This window comes from Nomascus leucogenys, chromosome 11 (assembly GCF_006542625.1).
Source record: "Nomascus leucogenys isolate Asia chromosome 11, Asia_NLE_v1, whole genome shotgun sequence".
Lineage (NCBI taxonomy): Eukaryota > Metazoa > Chordata > Mammalia > Primates > Hylobatidae > Nomascus > Nomascus leucogenys.
The window spans coordinates 20,678,200-20,696,146 of record NC_044391.1 but is presented as its reverse complement, the minus strand read 5'-3'; the positions used below and the strand labels follow the sequence as shown (position 1 = coordinate 20,696,146).

General features: G+C 39.2%; 1 protein-coding gene across 1 annotated transcript; it reads right to left on the bottom strand.

Moving 5' to 3' along the window:
* Nucleotides 1-7,315: 7,315 nt before the first annotated feature.
* STEAP1 (STEAP family member 1) lies at nt 7,316-17,730 on the bottom strand. Its single transcript, XM_003252379.2, has 5 exons — nt 17,568-17,730; nt 12,247-12,361; nt 10,799-11,311; nt 10,040-10,204; nt 7,316-7,666 (listed from the first exon to the last, which is right to left on the bottom strand). The coding sequence occupies exons 2-5, from the start codon at nt 12,328-12,330 to the stop codon at nt 7,409-7,411; spliced, it is 1,020 nt and encodes a 339-aa protein (XP_003252427.1). The 5' UTR covers nt 12,331-12,361; nt 17,568-17,730; the 3' UTR covers nt 7,316-7,408.
* Nucleotides 17,731-17,947: the final 217 nt, after the last annotated feature.

Sequence of the window (17,947 nt, the reverse complement as noted above, 5' to 3'; positions counted from 1 at the left end):
AATACCTAGTTTATTGAGAGTTTTTAGCATAAAAGGCTGTTGAATTTTGTCGAAGGCCTTTTCTGCATCTGTTGAGATAATCATGTGGTTTTTGTCATTGGTTCTATTTATGCGATGTATTACATTTATTGATTTGTGTATGTTGAACCAGGCTTGCATCCCAGAGATGAAGCTGACTTGATCGTGATGGATAGGCTTTTTGATGTGCTGCTGGATTCGGTTTGTCAGTATTTTATTGAGGATTTTCGCATCAATGTTCATCAAGGATATTGGCCTGAAATTTTCTTTTTTTGTTTTGTCTCTGCCAGGTTTTGGTATCAGGATGATGCTGGCCTCATAAAATGAGTTAGCGAGGAGTCCCTCTTTTTCTATTGATTGGAATAGTTTCAGAAGGAATGGTACCAGCTCCTCTTTGTACCTCTGGTAGAATTCGGCTGTGAATCCATCTGGTCCTGGACTTCTTTTGGTTGGTAGGCTGTTAATTGCTGCCTCAATTTCAGAACTTGTTATTGGTCTATTCAGGGATTCGACTTCTTCCTGGTTTAGTCTTGGGTGGGTGTGTATGTCCAGGAACTTATCCATTTCTTCTAGATTTTCTGGTTCATTTGCATAGAGGAGTTTATAGTATTCTCTGATGGTAGTTTGGATTTCTGTGGGATCGGTGGTGATATCCCCTTTATCATTTTTTTTATTGCATGTATTTGATTCTTCTCTCTTTTCTTCTTTATTAGTCTGGCTAGCGGTCTATCTATTTTGTTGATCATTTCAAACAACCAGCTCCTGGATTCACTGATTTTTTGAAGGGTTTTTCGTGTCTCTATCTCCTTCAGTTCTGCTCTGATCTTAGTTATTTCTTGTCTTCTGCTACCTTTTGAATGTGTTTGCTCTTGCTTCTCTAGTTCTGTAAATTGCGATGTTAGGGTGTCAATTTTAGATCTTTCCTGCTTTCTCTTGTGGGCATTTAGTGCTAAAAATTTCCCTCTACACACTGCTTCTAATGTGTCCCAGAGATTCTGGTACATTGTGTGTTTGTTCTCATTGGTTCCAAAGAACATCTTTATTTCTGCCTTCATTTCCTTATGTACCCAGTAGTCATTCAGGAACAGGTTGTTCAATTTCCATGTAGTTGTGTGGTTTTGAGTGAGTTTCTTAATCCTGAGTTCTAATTTGATTGCACTGTGGTCTGAGAGACTATTTGTTATGATTTCTGTTCTTTTACATTTGCTGAGGAGTGTTTTACTTCCAATTATGAGATCAATTTTAGAATAAGTGTGATGTGGTGCTGAGAAGAATGTATATTCTGTTGATTTGGGGTGGAGAGTTCTGTCCATGCCTATTAGGTCTGCTTGGTCCAGAACTGAGTTCAAGTTCTGGATATCCTTGTTAATTTTCTGTCTCATTGATCTTTCTAATATTTACAGTGGGGTGTTAAAGTCTCCCACTATTATTGTGTGGGAGTCTAAATCTCTTTGTAGGTCTCTAAAATCTTGCTTTATGAATCTGGGTGGTCCTGTATTGGGTGCATATATATTTGGGATAGTTAGCTCTTCTTGTAGCATTGATCCCTTTACCATTATGTAATGCCCTTGTCTCTCTTGATCTTTGTTGGTTTAAAGTCTGTTTTATCAGAGACTAGGATTGCAACCCCTGCTTTTTTTTTTCCTTTCAATTTGCTTGGTAAATATTTCTGCATCCCTTTATTTTGAGCCTATGTGTGTCTTTGCATGTCAGATGGGGCTCCTGAATACAGCACACCAATGGGTCTTGACTCTTTATCCAATTTGCCCGTCTGTGTCTTTTAATTGAGGCATGCAGCCCATTTACATTTAAGGTTAATATTGTTATATGTCAATTTGATCCTGCCATTATGATGCCAGCTGGTTATTTTGCCCATTAGTTGATTCAGTTTCTTCCTAGAGTCAATGGTCTTTACAGTTGGTATGTTTTTGCAGTGGCTAGTACTGGTTGTTCCTTTCCATGTTTAGTGCTTCCTTCAGGAGCTCTTGTAAGGCAGGCTTGGTGGTGACAAAAATCTCTCAGCATTTGCTTGTCTGTAAAGGATTTTATTTCTCCTTCACTTATGAAGCTTAGTTTGGCTGGATATGAAATTCTGGATTGAAAATTCTTTTCTTTAAGAATGTAGAATATTGGCCCCCACTCTCTTCTGGCTTGTAGGGTTTCTGCTGAGAGATCTGCTATTAGTCTGATGTGCTTCCCTTTGTGGGTAACCCGACCTTTCTCTCTGGCTGCCCTTAACATTTTTTCCTTCATTTCAACCTTGATGAATCTGATGATTATGTGTCTTGGGGTTGCTCTTCTTGAGGAGTATCTTTATGGTGTTTTCTGTATTTCCTGAATTTGAATGTTGGCCTGCCTTGCTAAGTTCGGGAGGTTCTCCTGGATAATATCCTGAAGTATGTTTTCCAATTTGGTTCCATTCTTCCCATCACTTTCAGATACCCCAGTCAAATGTAGATTTGGTCTTTTCACATAGTCCCATATTTTGTGAATGCTTTGTTCATTTCTTTTCACTCTTTTTTTCGCTCATCTTCTTGCTTTATTTCATTGAGTTGATCTTCAATCTCTGATATCCTTTCTTTCACTTGATTGATTTGGCTATTGATATTTGTGTATGCTTCACAAAGTTCTTGTGCCATGTTTTTCAGCTCCATCAGGTCATTTCTGTTCTTCTCTAAACTGGTTATTATAGTTAGTAATTTGTCTAAGCTTTTTTCAAGGTTCTTAGCTTCCTTGCATTGGGTTAGAACATGCTCCTTTAGCTTGGAGGAGTTTGTTACTACCCACTTTCTGAAGCCTACTTCTGTTAATTCGTCAAACTCATTCTCCGTCCAGTTTTTTTCCCTTGCTGGCGAGGAGTTTTGATCCTTTGGAGTAGAAGAAGTGCTCTGTTTTTGGTATTTGCAGCCTTTTGGCACTAGTTTCTCCCCATCTGTGTGGATTTATCTACCATTGGTCTTTGAAGTCGGTGGCCTTCAGATGGGGTCTCTGAGTAGACGTCCTTTTTGTTGATGTTGATACTATTTGTTTCTGTTTGTTAGTTTTCCTTTTAATAGTCAGGTCCCTCTGCTGCAGGTCTGCTGGAGTTTGCTGGAGGTCAACTCCAGACCCTGTTTGCCTGGGTATCACTGGTGGAAGCTGCAGAACAGCAAAGATTGCTGCCTGTTCCTTCCTCTGGAAGCTTTATCACAGAGGGGCACCTCCCAGATGACAGCCAGGGCTCTCCTGTATGAGGTGTCTGTCAGCCCCTACTGGGAGGTGTCTCCCAGTCAAGATACACCGGGGTCAGGGACCCACTTGAGGAGGTAGTCTGTCCCTTATCAGAGCTCCAACGCTGTGCTGGGAGAACCACTGCTCTCTTCAGAGCTGCCAGGCAGGGATGTTTAAGTCTGCTGAAGCTGCACCCACAACCACCCCCTTTCCCCAGGTACTCCGTCCCAGGGAGATGGGGGTTTTATCTCTAAGTCCCTGACGGGGGCTGCTGCCTTTTTTTCAGAAGTGCCCTGCCGGGAAAGGAGGGAATCTAGAGAGGCAGTCTGGTCTCAGTGGCCTTGCTGAGCTGCAGTGGGCTCTGCCCAGTTCGAACTTCCCTGCAGCTTTGTTTACACTATGAGGGTAAAACCGCCTAGTCAAGCCAACTAATGGCAGATCCCCCTCCCCCCAACAAGGTCGAGCCTCCCTCGAGCTCAGACTGCTCTGCTGGCAGGGAGAATTTCAAGCCAATGGATCTTAGCTTGCTGGGCTCTGTGGGGGTGGGACCCGCCAAGCCAGACCACTTGGCTCCCTGGCTTCAGCCCCCTTTCCACAGGAGTGAACGGTTCTGTCTCATGGGTGTTCCAGGTGGCACTGGGGCATGAAACAAATCTCTGTGGCTAGCTTGGTGTCTGCCCAAACAGCCGCCCAGTTTTGTGCTGGAAACCCAGGGCCCTGTTGGCATAGGCACCAGAGGGAATCTCCTGGTCTGCGGGTTGTGAAGAACGTGGGAAAAGCATAGTATCTGGGCCGGTGTGCACAGTACAATTCCTAATGGCTTCCCTTGGCTAGGAGAGGGAGTTCTCTGACCTTTGTGCTTCCCTGGTGAGGTGACACCCCACCCTGCTCGCCCTCCCTGGGCTTCACTCACTGTCTAACCAGTCCCAATAGGATGAACCGGGTACCTCAGTTGGAAATGCAGATATCACCTACCTCCTGCATGGATCTTGCTGGGAGCTGCACACCAGAGCTGTTACTATTCGGCCTTCTTGCCAGCATTCTCAGATTCCACGCTTAATAGGCCATAATTTCTTACAGGCTTCTTTAGACATGTAGTCTATGATCTGAAAAATCACATCAGAATCAGATATTTCTTTTTTGTTGCCATAAAACATTAAATGTAACTCATTAAATAGTAAATATATCATTTTAACTTTTTTTTTTAAACCAAAGATAATAAAATCTGTATTGAGCAAATCTTTAAAGAAAATAAACCCCAGGTGGACTCATTTTGTTCAGGAAGGAGAGCTCTGCTTGGAGAAGGAAGGCACTGGGCTCACAGCCGGCTGTTTTCTAGGCACTGTTCCTTCTACTCCAGAAGGACCCTGTGCGTGTTATAGCATAATGACACTCATATCTATGTTCATATCTATAATTATCCAGATATAAGTGTGTTGACCATATCAAAAGTTTTATTTAAAAATCACCCTTTCAAAGGAGCAGGAAAAATACCTTTTCCTTTCCACTTCCCAAACTGTATGTCTTTCATAATTATATTTGTGTACCCTGAATCTAAAAAAACACACTGCATTCCTTAACAACTGAGATGACTGTAAACAGCATACAATGTACAGAGCACACACTCTGTTTTTGTTTTGGTTAAAATATCTGCTCCTTCTGTGGAATTTTTCTATCCTGTTTAATGGTATCATTCTTAAGTTATCCAAGCTAAAAGAATCTTAGAAGCTCTACCCTAAATGCCTTCCTCCCCCTTGTTCTTCATATTCTGTTGTTCATGAATGACTAGAACTTCTATCTTCCTATCATATTTCATTAGCTCTCTTCTTTTATCTTCTTCTCTGTAATGACCTTCATTTGGGAATTTATTGTCTCTGCCCTGGGATATTGCTGTTGTCTCCTTAAATATTTTTGTTGTTTCCTAACTTGTCTTCACCCTTTGTCCCTCATCGTTAAATTAATCTCCTGGATAGTCTACAGATAGATCTTTCTAGAATGGAAATCTGATGTTTAGTGCCTAAAATAATGTTTAGGAGCTCCCAAATAATGTTTAGCTCCTATTTGAAGTTTTCAGTGGCTTCCCTACTCCCTAAAGGGCAAAACCCAAACTTAGTTTCATGTCATACAATGACCTTGACCTATCTATCCTTTGTCTATATGTAATCTGGTATTTCTTTCACATATTCTGTTGCAGCCCCTCTAAGCTAGGTCTTCCAACACATCACATTACACCCTGCCCTCCCATTCTGAGGAACTTTTACATACACAATACCCAGCTCAAATAGTTTATTTTTTTCTGGCTCAATCTTATACTTTCCTGACTTTGCTCTTGTAAACAGAACCGGTCATTTCTTCCTAAGTGATACCAGTATATTTAGAATCCATTCGTGTACTAAAATTTGTCTTCCCCATGACTGTGAGTAGAGACTATATCATTTCTATCTTGATATATCCTCTGTTTAGCACTGACCTGGCATATGGAATATGTTCTATAGATGTTGGTGAAGTGAGTAAAAGAAAATTCAAGCTTATACCAGAACATTATAATTGTTCTTTTAAAGACATCGTTTATTGTTTTATTTGGCTCATATTACCCAACCATTGTAAAAACTTCCGAAAAGCTACAAAGAGTGAATGGTTTAGTTCTTATCAATCTTTGAGTAAAAATGGAATCTAGATGTTTTCTGCCTTGCTTTTAAGACCCTTGTTGATTCCCTTTCTCTTATAACTAGGAATCCTCAAAAAAGTATATTCTGTGTTTCAGAATAGGCCTGTTGTTGCTTGTTACCATGGCTAACAAAGATAGGGCTCCCATAATCAAGCCAGAACTTGGCTATTGTCCCTGAAATCCTCACTGAGGTGCCACTTCACCTGCAAACAGTTCCAAGCTGCAGCCTCTATGTCTTGGTACTAGCAAGGTTGAAACTTGATTTCTCCTTCTCAGTACTGGAGATGCTGACACTTTGCCATGCAGGTGAGACTATGGTACTTGAATGCTGCATCTCAGAGCTGGTTGATTAGACATGTGTCATGTTTAATTAAGTGGTCCCATAGTATGCTGTTCCCTTGATGAATCTGGTTTGCAATTCTAGAGTCCTAGATTTCTTTTTTTTTATGCTTAGTTTTTTCTCAAGGGCACTCTTGTCTGCCCTGGCTCCAGTTCAGAATTGCTGCTCTCAACTCCTTTCTTCACTGCCTGCAAATATATCTCTGTATGTCTGAACTCCAATAATGCAGAGTTCAAATTTGTGCCCAAGGAGGTTCCTTATCCCCCATGTAATAATGAATAATCATCCTTTGCAATACAACAACAAATAGAAAAACTAGACTCCACTTACTGAATAGCCTGTTTTTCCTAATATGCACCATTAGCTTTATTGTCTTTAATAATAAATGGCTCAGCACTATGAAAGATAAAGCTTGTGATTACTTTTGCTAATTATGAAAAACCTCTGAAGCAAACAGTTGAGTTAGCAAGTCCTGACAGCTAATATATAGTTAGCTAATATATAGTTAGCTAATATATAGTTTGTTCTTTCAGGAAATGTTATACTTTTACCAATGCATTAAAGTAAGTTAAACTGAATTGTACATGACTCAGGTGGAAATTACTGAATTTACTTTTCCTCCTGGATAGCCTGAGTTTCATTTTGCCTGGCTGGTATCTGATATTACTGTGCTGCTTTACTTGTATAGACATAGTCTGAGTGTTTTTGGAGATAAGTGTTCCATGAGTTAAACCTGGGTACCCATGGTTAAAACTTCATGGTTAAAGACAAATGAAAGTTCTTTAACAATCATAAATAAATGCTTATTATGCTTTTGTTGTAGATTCAGATAAAATTATCTTTTCATAGCTAATGATACCTGTATAATGGGTAGCAACAACTGGTATTTCAAAGCCCTTGATTATTTATAATGCTACATTATCTGACAAATCAGATGTGATTTTTTTGTCATGCTTACTTTTATCATAGAGAACGTGCTAGATATTCGTATTAAAAAGTTTTTTTTGCTTTGAATAAAATCTGCAAGGAAATATAAATATTTCAAACTCATCACACATATACAAAGAGAAACATCGAGATCCTTGAATAATCATTTTATTAACAAATACAAACTTGAAATGTTGGTGATAAAATATATCAATATTGAACAAAAATGTGTGTAAACAGTAATTCTACAACTGGGAAGATATCTCAGTTTTGTTAATTTTGGTGACGTCTTCCCAACCATGTCTAATCTTCAGTATCTTCTTCCTCAAGCATGGCAGGAATAGTATGCTTTTAAATATCAGGACAACAATTGGAAGGAAAACAGCTATCATAAAAGTTGGAGGTGTATACCATACAAATTGTTTTATATCTATCCACTTATTCCAGGCAAAAATCAATGCGTGTATTGTGCCCAGTAGAAGGGAAACAATTCCTAGCTTGCTCTGCAAAAGAAAAACAAAATTGGTGAAGACTGGTTCAATAAGAGTTTATCCCATCCTACCTCATCTGGATATGCTCTGTTGCTTGGAAATCCTTTATCTATGATTGTTTTCCTATCACATTTCTCAACAATGTCCATTCACATCTTTCTACTCTTTTCGCCTGTCCTCCTCACCTTACTTTTGGGTAATTTCTTGTCTCCAAGCTATCTAAGTGAACAAAATTCACAGCCTTTCTTTGAAGGCAGGTGATCAAAAACTTTGTCTACTCTTTCTCCACCATTTTGTTCATCCCCTTATGATATTTATTTTTTGTGCTTTGTCTCTTGTGTATTTGCCTTAATTCTGCTTATCACAAGATACCTAAAATCAGGGACTGAGTCTCACTTATAACAGGATCCCTGCAGAATCAACACAATGATTTGCACATTTTAGATGCTCAATTAAATATAGGTAGATTGACTGAAGATTATAGCAAAAATCAATTTGACTTCAGTGATCTTTATCAATTGTGAAGGTGACTAATGTGATTCACTCTGATTTTGATAAATGAATAATGAAGTGAATGAACTTGGCTTATGTTTTTAAAAAATCAAATATTCTGATAACATGGAAATAATATGAACAATTTTTTCAATGTCTGCACAAAATAGAGAGATCCAGAGATGTGATGAAACATTTCAGCTTGCATTGGGATGCTTTGTCACTACACAAATAAAGTTGCTTAAAAAATAGTTGTTCACCTATGTAATCTTAACAGTGTTCTGACAATACCTCTTTTATATGACTTCTGACCTCTATTCACTTTACTGGAAATGGTCATTAGCCTGCCAGAACAAATCTAACTCACAATTATTCAGGGGCATTCTTAAGTCCCAGTGAATACAATCAAATAGCTAAGTTTATGTTTTCAGATATGAATCTCCAAGGTAACTTGTAGTGTAACCAGTTCTCAGATTTTAAGTGAAACATTTCTAGGTTACTAGTTGAAAAATACATGTCATTGGTTGAAAATTAATTTTACCAAATGTATATTATATACTTATTATGGGCTAGGTATTGTGTATATAATAGAATAGGCTCAGTTGTCAAGACGCAGTCTTAAATTCCTAATGAAGTCTAAAAAGCAGTGTTCATCATATGTGTAACAGGCAGAGCAATGTGTGAAGAAAGCTATTTAATGAGGACCAAAGAACTCCAATGGCTATCAGGCTGAACCTACAAAATTAGGAAATTCTGTGAGAATGTGGTACCAACTATAAGCCACACTGGACTAATTCAGATGGAGGCATACTTTCCAGCCTAATCAGATGCCTAATAAAGTGTTGAAGTATATGTGTGGACATGTAGAAGGGATAGTTGGGAATGTCTGACCTTGTGGAAATTTCCAAAGATGTCTACCCATAAAAGGTAATTGGCAGTGTTTATGACTGAATTAAATTTAGTCCTTTGAATCTTGTCAGACAAGGATCCCAGAGTGATTCTGGCACATCACTCTTCTTATGGATAATCTACCACCAGAAGATAAACCTCAGTAAATCTGAGATCGTTTTAAAATTCCAAGAATATTTAGAAACTTCAAGTGAGTAAGTATATAAAATGTAAGCTGGAAAAAGCAGCCTTTGAAATGAGATACTAGAATATCTTTGGTAGATAAAAACTCTATTATTTCAAGGAGAGAGTTTTTGTTTCTGGAAAGTGCTAAGTTGTGTAACATAAAAGGCATTACTAAATTCAGGTGACAGGTAAAAGAATATTTTTATTTTTTAAGAACTTATAAACCATGCATATTGGATTCCTAAAATATCACATGAGACGGGTAGCAAATTGTCTAACAAGTTTCGAATATTAGAATGAGCAGGCTGAGCGTGGTGGCTCATGACTGTCATCCCAGCACTTTGGGAGGCCGAGGTGGGCGGATCATTTGAGGTCAGGAGATTGAGACCAGCCTGGCCAACATGGGGAAACCCTATCTCTACTAAAAATACAAAAATTAGCTGGGCATGGTGATGGGTGCCTGTAATCCCAGCTACTCAGGAGGCTGAGGCAGGAGAATCGCCTGAACCCAGAGGCGCAGGTTGCAGTGAGCCGAGATCGTGCCACTGTACTCCAGGGTGGGCAACAGAGCGAGACTTTATCTCAAAAAAAAAAAAAAAAAAGAATATTTTAATGCCTTTTATTTATGTCTAGGAAACACTTGTCCTAATTAGAAGCAATAGGGAAAACAACAGGAGAGCACATTATTAATTGGAACAAGTACAAGATCTTTGCTGTTGAAAAACATTTGTTATTTTTTATGGGGTAAAGTCAACATATTCTATATCATAAACACGAAAAGAAGATTTATCTCTTAGGGTTATTTTATATATTATTTACCTGAATATAGTGAAATTCTCTCCATGTCAAAGAGTCACTCACAGATGGAATAGATGTCACAGCCAACAGAGCCAGTATTGCCAGTCCCACAATTCCCAGAGACACATAAATCTCCATTCTCCAAACATCATGCTCAATCCAGGCATCTTCTTTATTTTGTTGGACCTACCAGAAGGTAAGTAAAGAAAGAAGAGATGCAAACAACAGTTATTTCCTGAATGTGAATCTCCTACACTCTTCCCTGTGTCTACTATGAAGCCCTGATAACAGGTCTCCACAAATTTATGACTTTTTCTTTCTTTTCTTTTTGTTGCATTCCTCTAAGACAAATGACATAGGTGCTATCACTTTTTTTCTTGAATGCAACATTTCCATAATCTATTAACTTTCTAATAATTATTTGATGGTTTACTTGGATAGAACTGTAATGTGCATGCATATGTGGTAAACAAGGAGAACAACCATATTAAAAAGTAATCTTGCGAGGGTGGTAGAAGTTTGAAATATGGCCTTGTCCATGAACAAAATGTTTCTTATTTGCTAAAGTTGTACCTTATTTTCAGCTTAAAAAACATTTCTCAATATAAAACCGACTGACAACCAAGCCCTAGTGAAATTATAATAAAAATTTTAAAATCGATGACTTTTTCAACACAGAGTTTCAACAGGGTTGGGGTATTGATATTACAATGAGAAATGATTAATTTGTTAAGTGACTTAGACTTTTTATTAGTAACAGTGTCAACATTGTCATCTTACCTGTTGATATGCCCAGTTTAGCAACTTGTATCTGTAGGATCGCCTCATTGGGTAAGACAGACTATAAATTGCATGCAGTACAGCAAAAAAGAAACTGAGAAGCCCAAACTGCTTTCTTGTTAACATCCACTTATCCAACCAATGTGGAAACTTCTTATACTTGGTTCCGTTATGAAGTTGGACAATTGCTGCTATCACACCTGGCAGGTAAACCAATGCCAAGAGAGTGATGGAAACCACTGGCAAGACTTTGTTGATGACCAGGATTGGAATTTTATAAAAATATTGTTGATGGGAAGTTGCTAAAGGGTGAATTACTTCCCTCAGAAGAGTGTAAAGAAAAGTCAGACATGCTATAATAGCAGCTATTTTAATTGGCAAGTGCCATTGTGGAAAGAGTTCCTGTGTGTGCTGAAGTTCTGAAGGGCAGTCAAATTCATCAGCATGGGCTGTTCGGTGCAAATGCAAAAGCACAGGTCTTTTTAGCGTGCTAGTCTCTCCCGTGTCCTTATGCTACAAAGGAAAGAAAATAAACATCTTAAAATTGAACAAAACAATGAGATATCTCTTGAACTAATTACTTATTGCTCAGTCATTGTGCTTCTCATTGAATAAGGGCATTCAGAATCTTGCTTTTGAATACTGGTTAGTTGAAGATAGCATAGTCTATGTGGCACTGAAAGGCTTTTGTCTTTAGGACAAAAGAAATACATGCTTCAGACAGGTAAGACAGTTAACTTGAAAAATGAAATTAATTCATTTTATGCACACTGTTACTTTTATAAAGTATATGCTTGTAATTTATTAATTACTTTTCCCTATTAAAATTATTAAGATTAAATAAATAATTTCTGCTAAAACTTCCATTGAGATAATTTGGAAGTTTGGAACCAAAATTTTCTGCCACTTTTTCAGTCAAAAAATGTAGTAAGAAACACTTAATCCTGTGTTTGACCAAAAGTGGAACAAGTGATTCTTATCCAAAAGTAGATTTATTTGGTTATACAGTGAATCATCAATTTACTAGATGATCTCTTGGTAAGCTGCCATTGTGTCTATGACAAAAATGCTTGCTTACAAAATTACTGTTATATGGGCATTGATGACCTTTTTTTTTTTAACTTAGAACTATAGACTGTTAGAAAGAATTGGAAGGGCCTCGGGGATGATCTGGTCCAAGGCTTTCATGGTATAAACAAACTAAGACCCCAGATTTTCAGTAACTTATTCAAGGTTATTCAGCTAAGTCCCTGACAATCAGTGAAGATACTATTTCTCTCACATATGCTACTCTGTCCTTCACAGTATCAGTGACAGTAATCCAAGTCCAGATATCAGCAGACTAGGGTGAAAAATCACTTTCATAACACCAGGAGATACAGAATGGCATCTGAATTATGTTTAAAGATGTAAATTATTATTTATTATTGTTATTATTAATATTTTACCAAATAATCATCTTCTTCTAAATTTCTCCTAGGCTTCATTTTCCAAAGTTCTTCTTGGTTTGTAATGTCTTTTCTGCTTTCCATTAATTCTATAAAACAGTATGGCTTCAGCCACCTGTGAAAATAAAAATATTTACTTTCATGTCTATTCTACTTATGATGTGAATGCTTGAGGTAACAATATAAAAAATTTACTTGCTTAAAGACTAGAGTGGCAGATAAAGTACAATAAAAATTCAAATAGTGACTGACTTATACATTTAACTTCATATTATAATCTGTAAGAGTTTCAAACCAATGCCCTCTTATCAACAGTAACTGCTCTTCTTTATCCACTTATTTGTTCAATGAATAACCCAGGTGCCTGTATGGATTACAAAGGGTCAGATGCTGCCTTTTACTTTAGGAAGATTTAATTTCAGGTTTCCATCTGGAGGAAAGCCAACTCCTTTCAATGGCAAATATAATTAGGAATGCATTATATTGAGAGTAATAATGTCATCAATGGAGGCTAGAGGTAGCTGATATAAGAGTTATGTTTAACAGAATTTTGGGGTTGACACTGGAGTAAGATGTTGGTCCTTGTTTGGAAGATGTGAATTGCTAGTATGTTTCCAGTGGGAATGGTGAGTTGTGCCAAATTAATGATGTGCCCAGTCTTCTGGTCAACCCTGTGGAAAACAACTTTTCAAATTTCTCACTTGATAAAATAATCTTTTCCTTAGCAAACTCACAGATTCTCATCCAGGATTGGTGTAACATTTTTTAGGGAAAGGAAACATATGTCACAGTATTATTCATTGTTTTTATTAGTTCTGAATTTATTTCCAGAGGAACACATCTTCAATTTACACTTTATGAAATTCAATGAGAAAAACAGATTAGATATATGACAATCTGATTGACAGAAAATATCCCAAGTGTTTCTGAATTTTAGACCACGTGTAGTACTTTTTTAGGTGGAAAGCTGTTTCCAGGAATAGTTTAAAATACAGTGATGTGTCACATAACATTTTGGTCAATGACTGACTGCATATGTAACAGTGGTCCCATAAGATTATAATGGAGCAAAAAAATTCCTATTGCCTAGTATTTACAATACTATACTTTTTATTATTATTGTGAAGTGTACTCCTTCTACTTACAAAAAAAGAGCTAACTGTAAACAGCCCTAGGCAGGTCCTTCAGGAAGTCTTCCAGAAGAAGGCATTGTTATCATAGAAGATGGCAGCTCCATGCCTGTTACTGCCCTTGAAGACCTTCCAGTGGGACAAGATGTAGAGGTGGAAGACAGTGATACTGATGATCCTGACCCTGGGTAGGCCTAGGCTAATGTGTGTGTTTGTGCCTTAGTTTCAACAAAAAAGTCTAAAAAGAAAAAAAAATTAGAAATAGAAAAAAAGCTTAAGGAGTAAGTATATAAACAAAGAAAATATTTTGTATGGCTGTACAATGTGACTATATTTTAAGCTAAGTGTTATTATAAGAGAGTAAGAACAATAAGTTAATAAAGTAAAAATGTTACAGTAAGCTAAAGTTAATTTATTAGTAAAGAAAAAATTTTTCAATAAATGTAGGGTAGCCTTAGTGTACAGCATTTATAAAGTCTATAGTAGTGTACAGTAACGTCCCAGGCCTTTACATTCACTCACTACTCACTCACTGACTCACCCAGAGCAACTTCCAGTTCTGCAAGTTCCATTCATAGTAAGCGTCCTGTACAAATATACAATTTTTTATCTTTTATACGATATATGTACGTTTACTATACCTTTTCTATATTCAGATACACAAATACTTACTATTGTGTTTCAACTGCCCACAGTATTCAGCATAGTAACACGCTATACAGATTAGTAGCCTAGGAGCAATAGACTATACCATCTAGCCTAAGCATATAGGAGGCTGTACCATCTAAGTTTGTGTAAGTACACTCTATGATGTTTCCTCAACAATGAAATCCCACCTTACAATGAACTTCTCAGAATGTATCCTGTCATGAAGAGGCATGACTGTTCTTAAAACATTCTCCAAGTTTTAAAGGTTTAACCATAACAAAGAATAAAGAGTTGCTTTTACATATGCCAACATTTACTTTGTTGAGGCACTCTTGGAATATTTTCCAGATATTATCTATTTCAAAATTACAGAACATTCATGATGAAGATATTTGTTGTTTTAGTTTGCCCACATTCTTTTCAGATTTAAAACATTTCCTCCATTTGGAGAAATGCCCCTCCTCTCTCCAATGTGGTTTTGGGAGGTTGCGCAAAATAGTAACGCTCATTCCCTGGTCACAGAAGTGGGTATATGACTCAGGCCCGGGCAGTCAGTTTCCTGTTCTCCCATTGATTGGCTTAGCGATGGCACAGAACCCTACTTAAATCATGGTCATTCTCTGATATTTATATATGGAAGTGGAAGAGAGAGATGAGATATCTTTAACATTTTGTTAAGATAGGACAGTATAAGCCTGCCATGCTTTTTTCTCCATGCTCTAAGAAGGAAGATGTTTTCATTAGAAAAGAAGAAAGCCAATACGGAAGCAGAAGAAGAAGCAGAGAAAGATACAGAAGAGTCCTGGTGGCATATTTCAGTATTTAGAGTCCCTGAGACTAGATCCTGAATTTTTCAGTTAGACAGTCAACACATTCCCTTTTTTTTTGGTTTAAGTTAGTGTAATTTGGGTGTTCACCACTGGCATGTAAAAGAATTCTGAGTAAAGCATATGCCAATCATCAAGTATTTATGAACCCAACTCTGTGACCAACATTAAAGAGGAAAAATAGAAATGACACTCCTGCCTGCTCTGGAGGAAATGACACTTTATCTCCTTAAGAAGCATTATTCCAAGTCATTTGGTGACTTAACCAACTGTATTAGGCTGTTCTTGCACTGCTATAAAGAAATACCTGAGACTGGGTAATTATTATAAAGAAAGAAGATTTAATTGGCTCATGGTTCCATAGGCTGTAAAGGAAGCATGGCAACATCTGCTTCTGGGGAGGCCTCAGAGGGCTTATAGTCATGGCGGAAGGTGAAGTGGGAGCAGGGGTCTTACATTATCGCAGTGGTCCCCAACCTTTTTGGCACCAGGGACTGGTTTCCTAGAAAACAATTTTTCCAAGTAGGGGAAGGGGGATAGGGTTTCGAGGTGAAGCTGTTCCACCTCAGATCATCAGGCAATAGTTAGATTCTCATAAGGAGCACACAACCTAGAACCCTTGCATGTGCAGTTTACAATAGGGTTCGTGCACTTACGAGAATCTAATGCCACCGTTCATCTGACAGGAGGTGGAGCTCAGGCAGTAATGCTTGCTGGCCTGCCGCTCCCCTCCTGCTAGGCAGCCCAGTTCCTAACAGGCAGTGGCCTGTTGGCCACAGACTGACTGATACCAGTCTGCGGCCAGGGGGTTGGGGACTCCTGCACTAACGTGACAACAGCACCAAGGGGGAATGGTGTTAAACCGTGAGAAACTGCTCCCATGGTCCAATCACTTCCCACCAGACCCCAGCTCCCACACTGGGGGTTGCATTTCAACATGAGATGTGAGGGGGAGACACAGCTCCAAACCATATCACCAACATAATAGTTTGTGGGGTGAGGGAGGGAGGTGCTAGGAATGGAAATGTCACCTACTATAATCAAATATAAGAAATAATTCACTATGTTTAGAAGATCTTTTAACTTTGAGAGTTGCAGGATGGTAAGGATGCTAACAAATCCACCTACATTTATTCAATATGAATTCATTAACTATATCGTGAACAACAATGTAATGCAGGAGGAATGCAAAGTTAAATGAGATAAAGCCTCTGCTCTGAAAAACCTTGAGGTCTAGGAGAGAAGGCAGGCATTTCAACTGCATGGTCAAGCGATGTATCCTAGAGGAGGATAAAGTTTTATAGGCAGATGGTGGCACGGGAAGGGAAGTAGAGGAAAAGGCTCAGCGCTGTCTTCTAGACCCAGTCCTGGGGTAGCTAGCAGGTTGGCAGTGGTTGCTGACTGATGGCCACTACAAACGGAGTCTGGGTGGAAAACCAGAGTGGCCCTGGAGAGTTACCCAGCCATTTGTCTGCATGGTAAGGAGACCACACTCAAGAGCAATGCCAAGGAAAAGCCCATGACAGTGAGGAGGCTTGTTGACTGTGTGGCCCACAGTCAACTCTATGCCCATAAGCCAGGAAAATAAACTATGAGTCAAATAAATTTGTTGGTTTCCATCAGACATTAACCAAAATGTAATTTAAGTTCTACAGTAAAATCTTTTCATAAAAAGAAAAATAACAGAAAACAACCTAGTGTTAAAATGTTAGGAACTCCAGAATTCGACCCAAAGTTCTCTCTCACTCCCTTTTAAAAAAGTGAAGCGTATTTCTAATGCGACTGCTGTTTTGCTGTACCAGGATGGCTGCCCTGGTGTTCCTAAATGTTGGCACAGCCCAACTGACTCATGTATATGTCCCACAGTTCAGAATATGAAGAAACCCAATGACTGGAATACACTGTGGGTTGCATTGCATTTCCAACCTTTTGTACTTTAAAGTGCACACTTGTTTTACATTTAACTAAGTGAAGTCGAGTTTTTTGTTTTTTTTCACTGGGCTGTTTTTCTTCTTAAGCATTGCTTTCCCTCTGTGCTTAACATTCATGTTAAATGAATAACCTTTTATTACACGTCAAGATGTGGAGGGAAATGTATTTTACAAAAGTAGCAAAGTAAGAAATTTGGAACTGTACAAAAAATTTATGTCTACAAACTCCTTCCAGTGGATTTGACCAGAATTACATATTTAAAGCCTTGATTGACTATTTCGGAGGGAACCTGAACCCCACCCAGATCCTGAAAGAGTAGGGCCAGTGTTCTAAGGACTAAAAATGAAAACCTCTGTTACCAGGAAACCCGAAGACGAGAAGTAGCAAGATTTTAAGTACTGTGCACCAGTCATTCGTCAATGCACAGCAAACTCTGGCGACTTTGCCACGTTAAAAAACTTGCCATCAAAATCTAACCTGAGCACAAACTTAATAATCTATCACAACCTTAAGCCACTAGCGAAAAGGGTTCCTGTGAGTCCCTGGCTCCCCCCAACCCCCGGCCCGGCCACAACCCAGCTGGGCTGGAAGGCAGCGCGCCCCAGAGCCGCGCGTAAGGGGAGAATTGAGTAGCGCTCGCCCAGGAGGGCCGCCGTCCAGGTCACGAGAAGGCATGCGACCCGCTACACTCCTCCCAAGACTGGGAGCCGGCGCCCAGCCTTGCAGGGACACGCGGGCGGACTAGAGGAGCAAGCGGCCAGTGAGAACGATTCAAGGGACTCACCCACTCCTCGCCGTAGCTTGACCGTGAGTCTCGGCTGCCGCTTCTGCCCCGAGGTGCCGGCCCCACGCGGCGCCTGAGCCTCCAGAGCGCGGAGCCTCCAGGCCTGCTGCAGGCCCCGCCTCCTTGTCAGTTGCGCGTCCAGCGCCACCTGTTGGCACCCGGCGTCCGCAGGGTTCGGGACCGTCCTCGGAGGCTAAGACTCCCCAAGTCGCACTCCGGCCTCTCCCAGTTTCCTCTCAAATGCCCTCTGCCCTGCCCTTGAGGTCCGTTCCGCGCCCTCCAACCCCTCGCCTTTTGTTTAATCTCCACTAAGGAACGTTTGTGCATTTCTCTAGAGCAGTGGTTCTCAGACTTTAGCGTGTATAAGATTACCCGGGGTC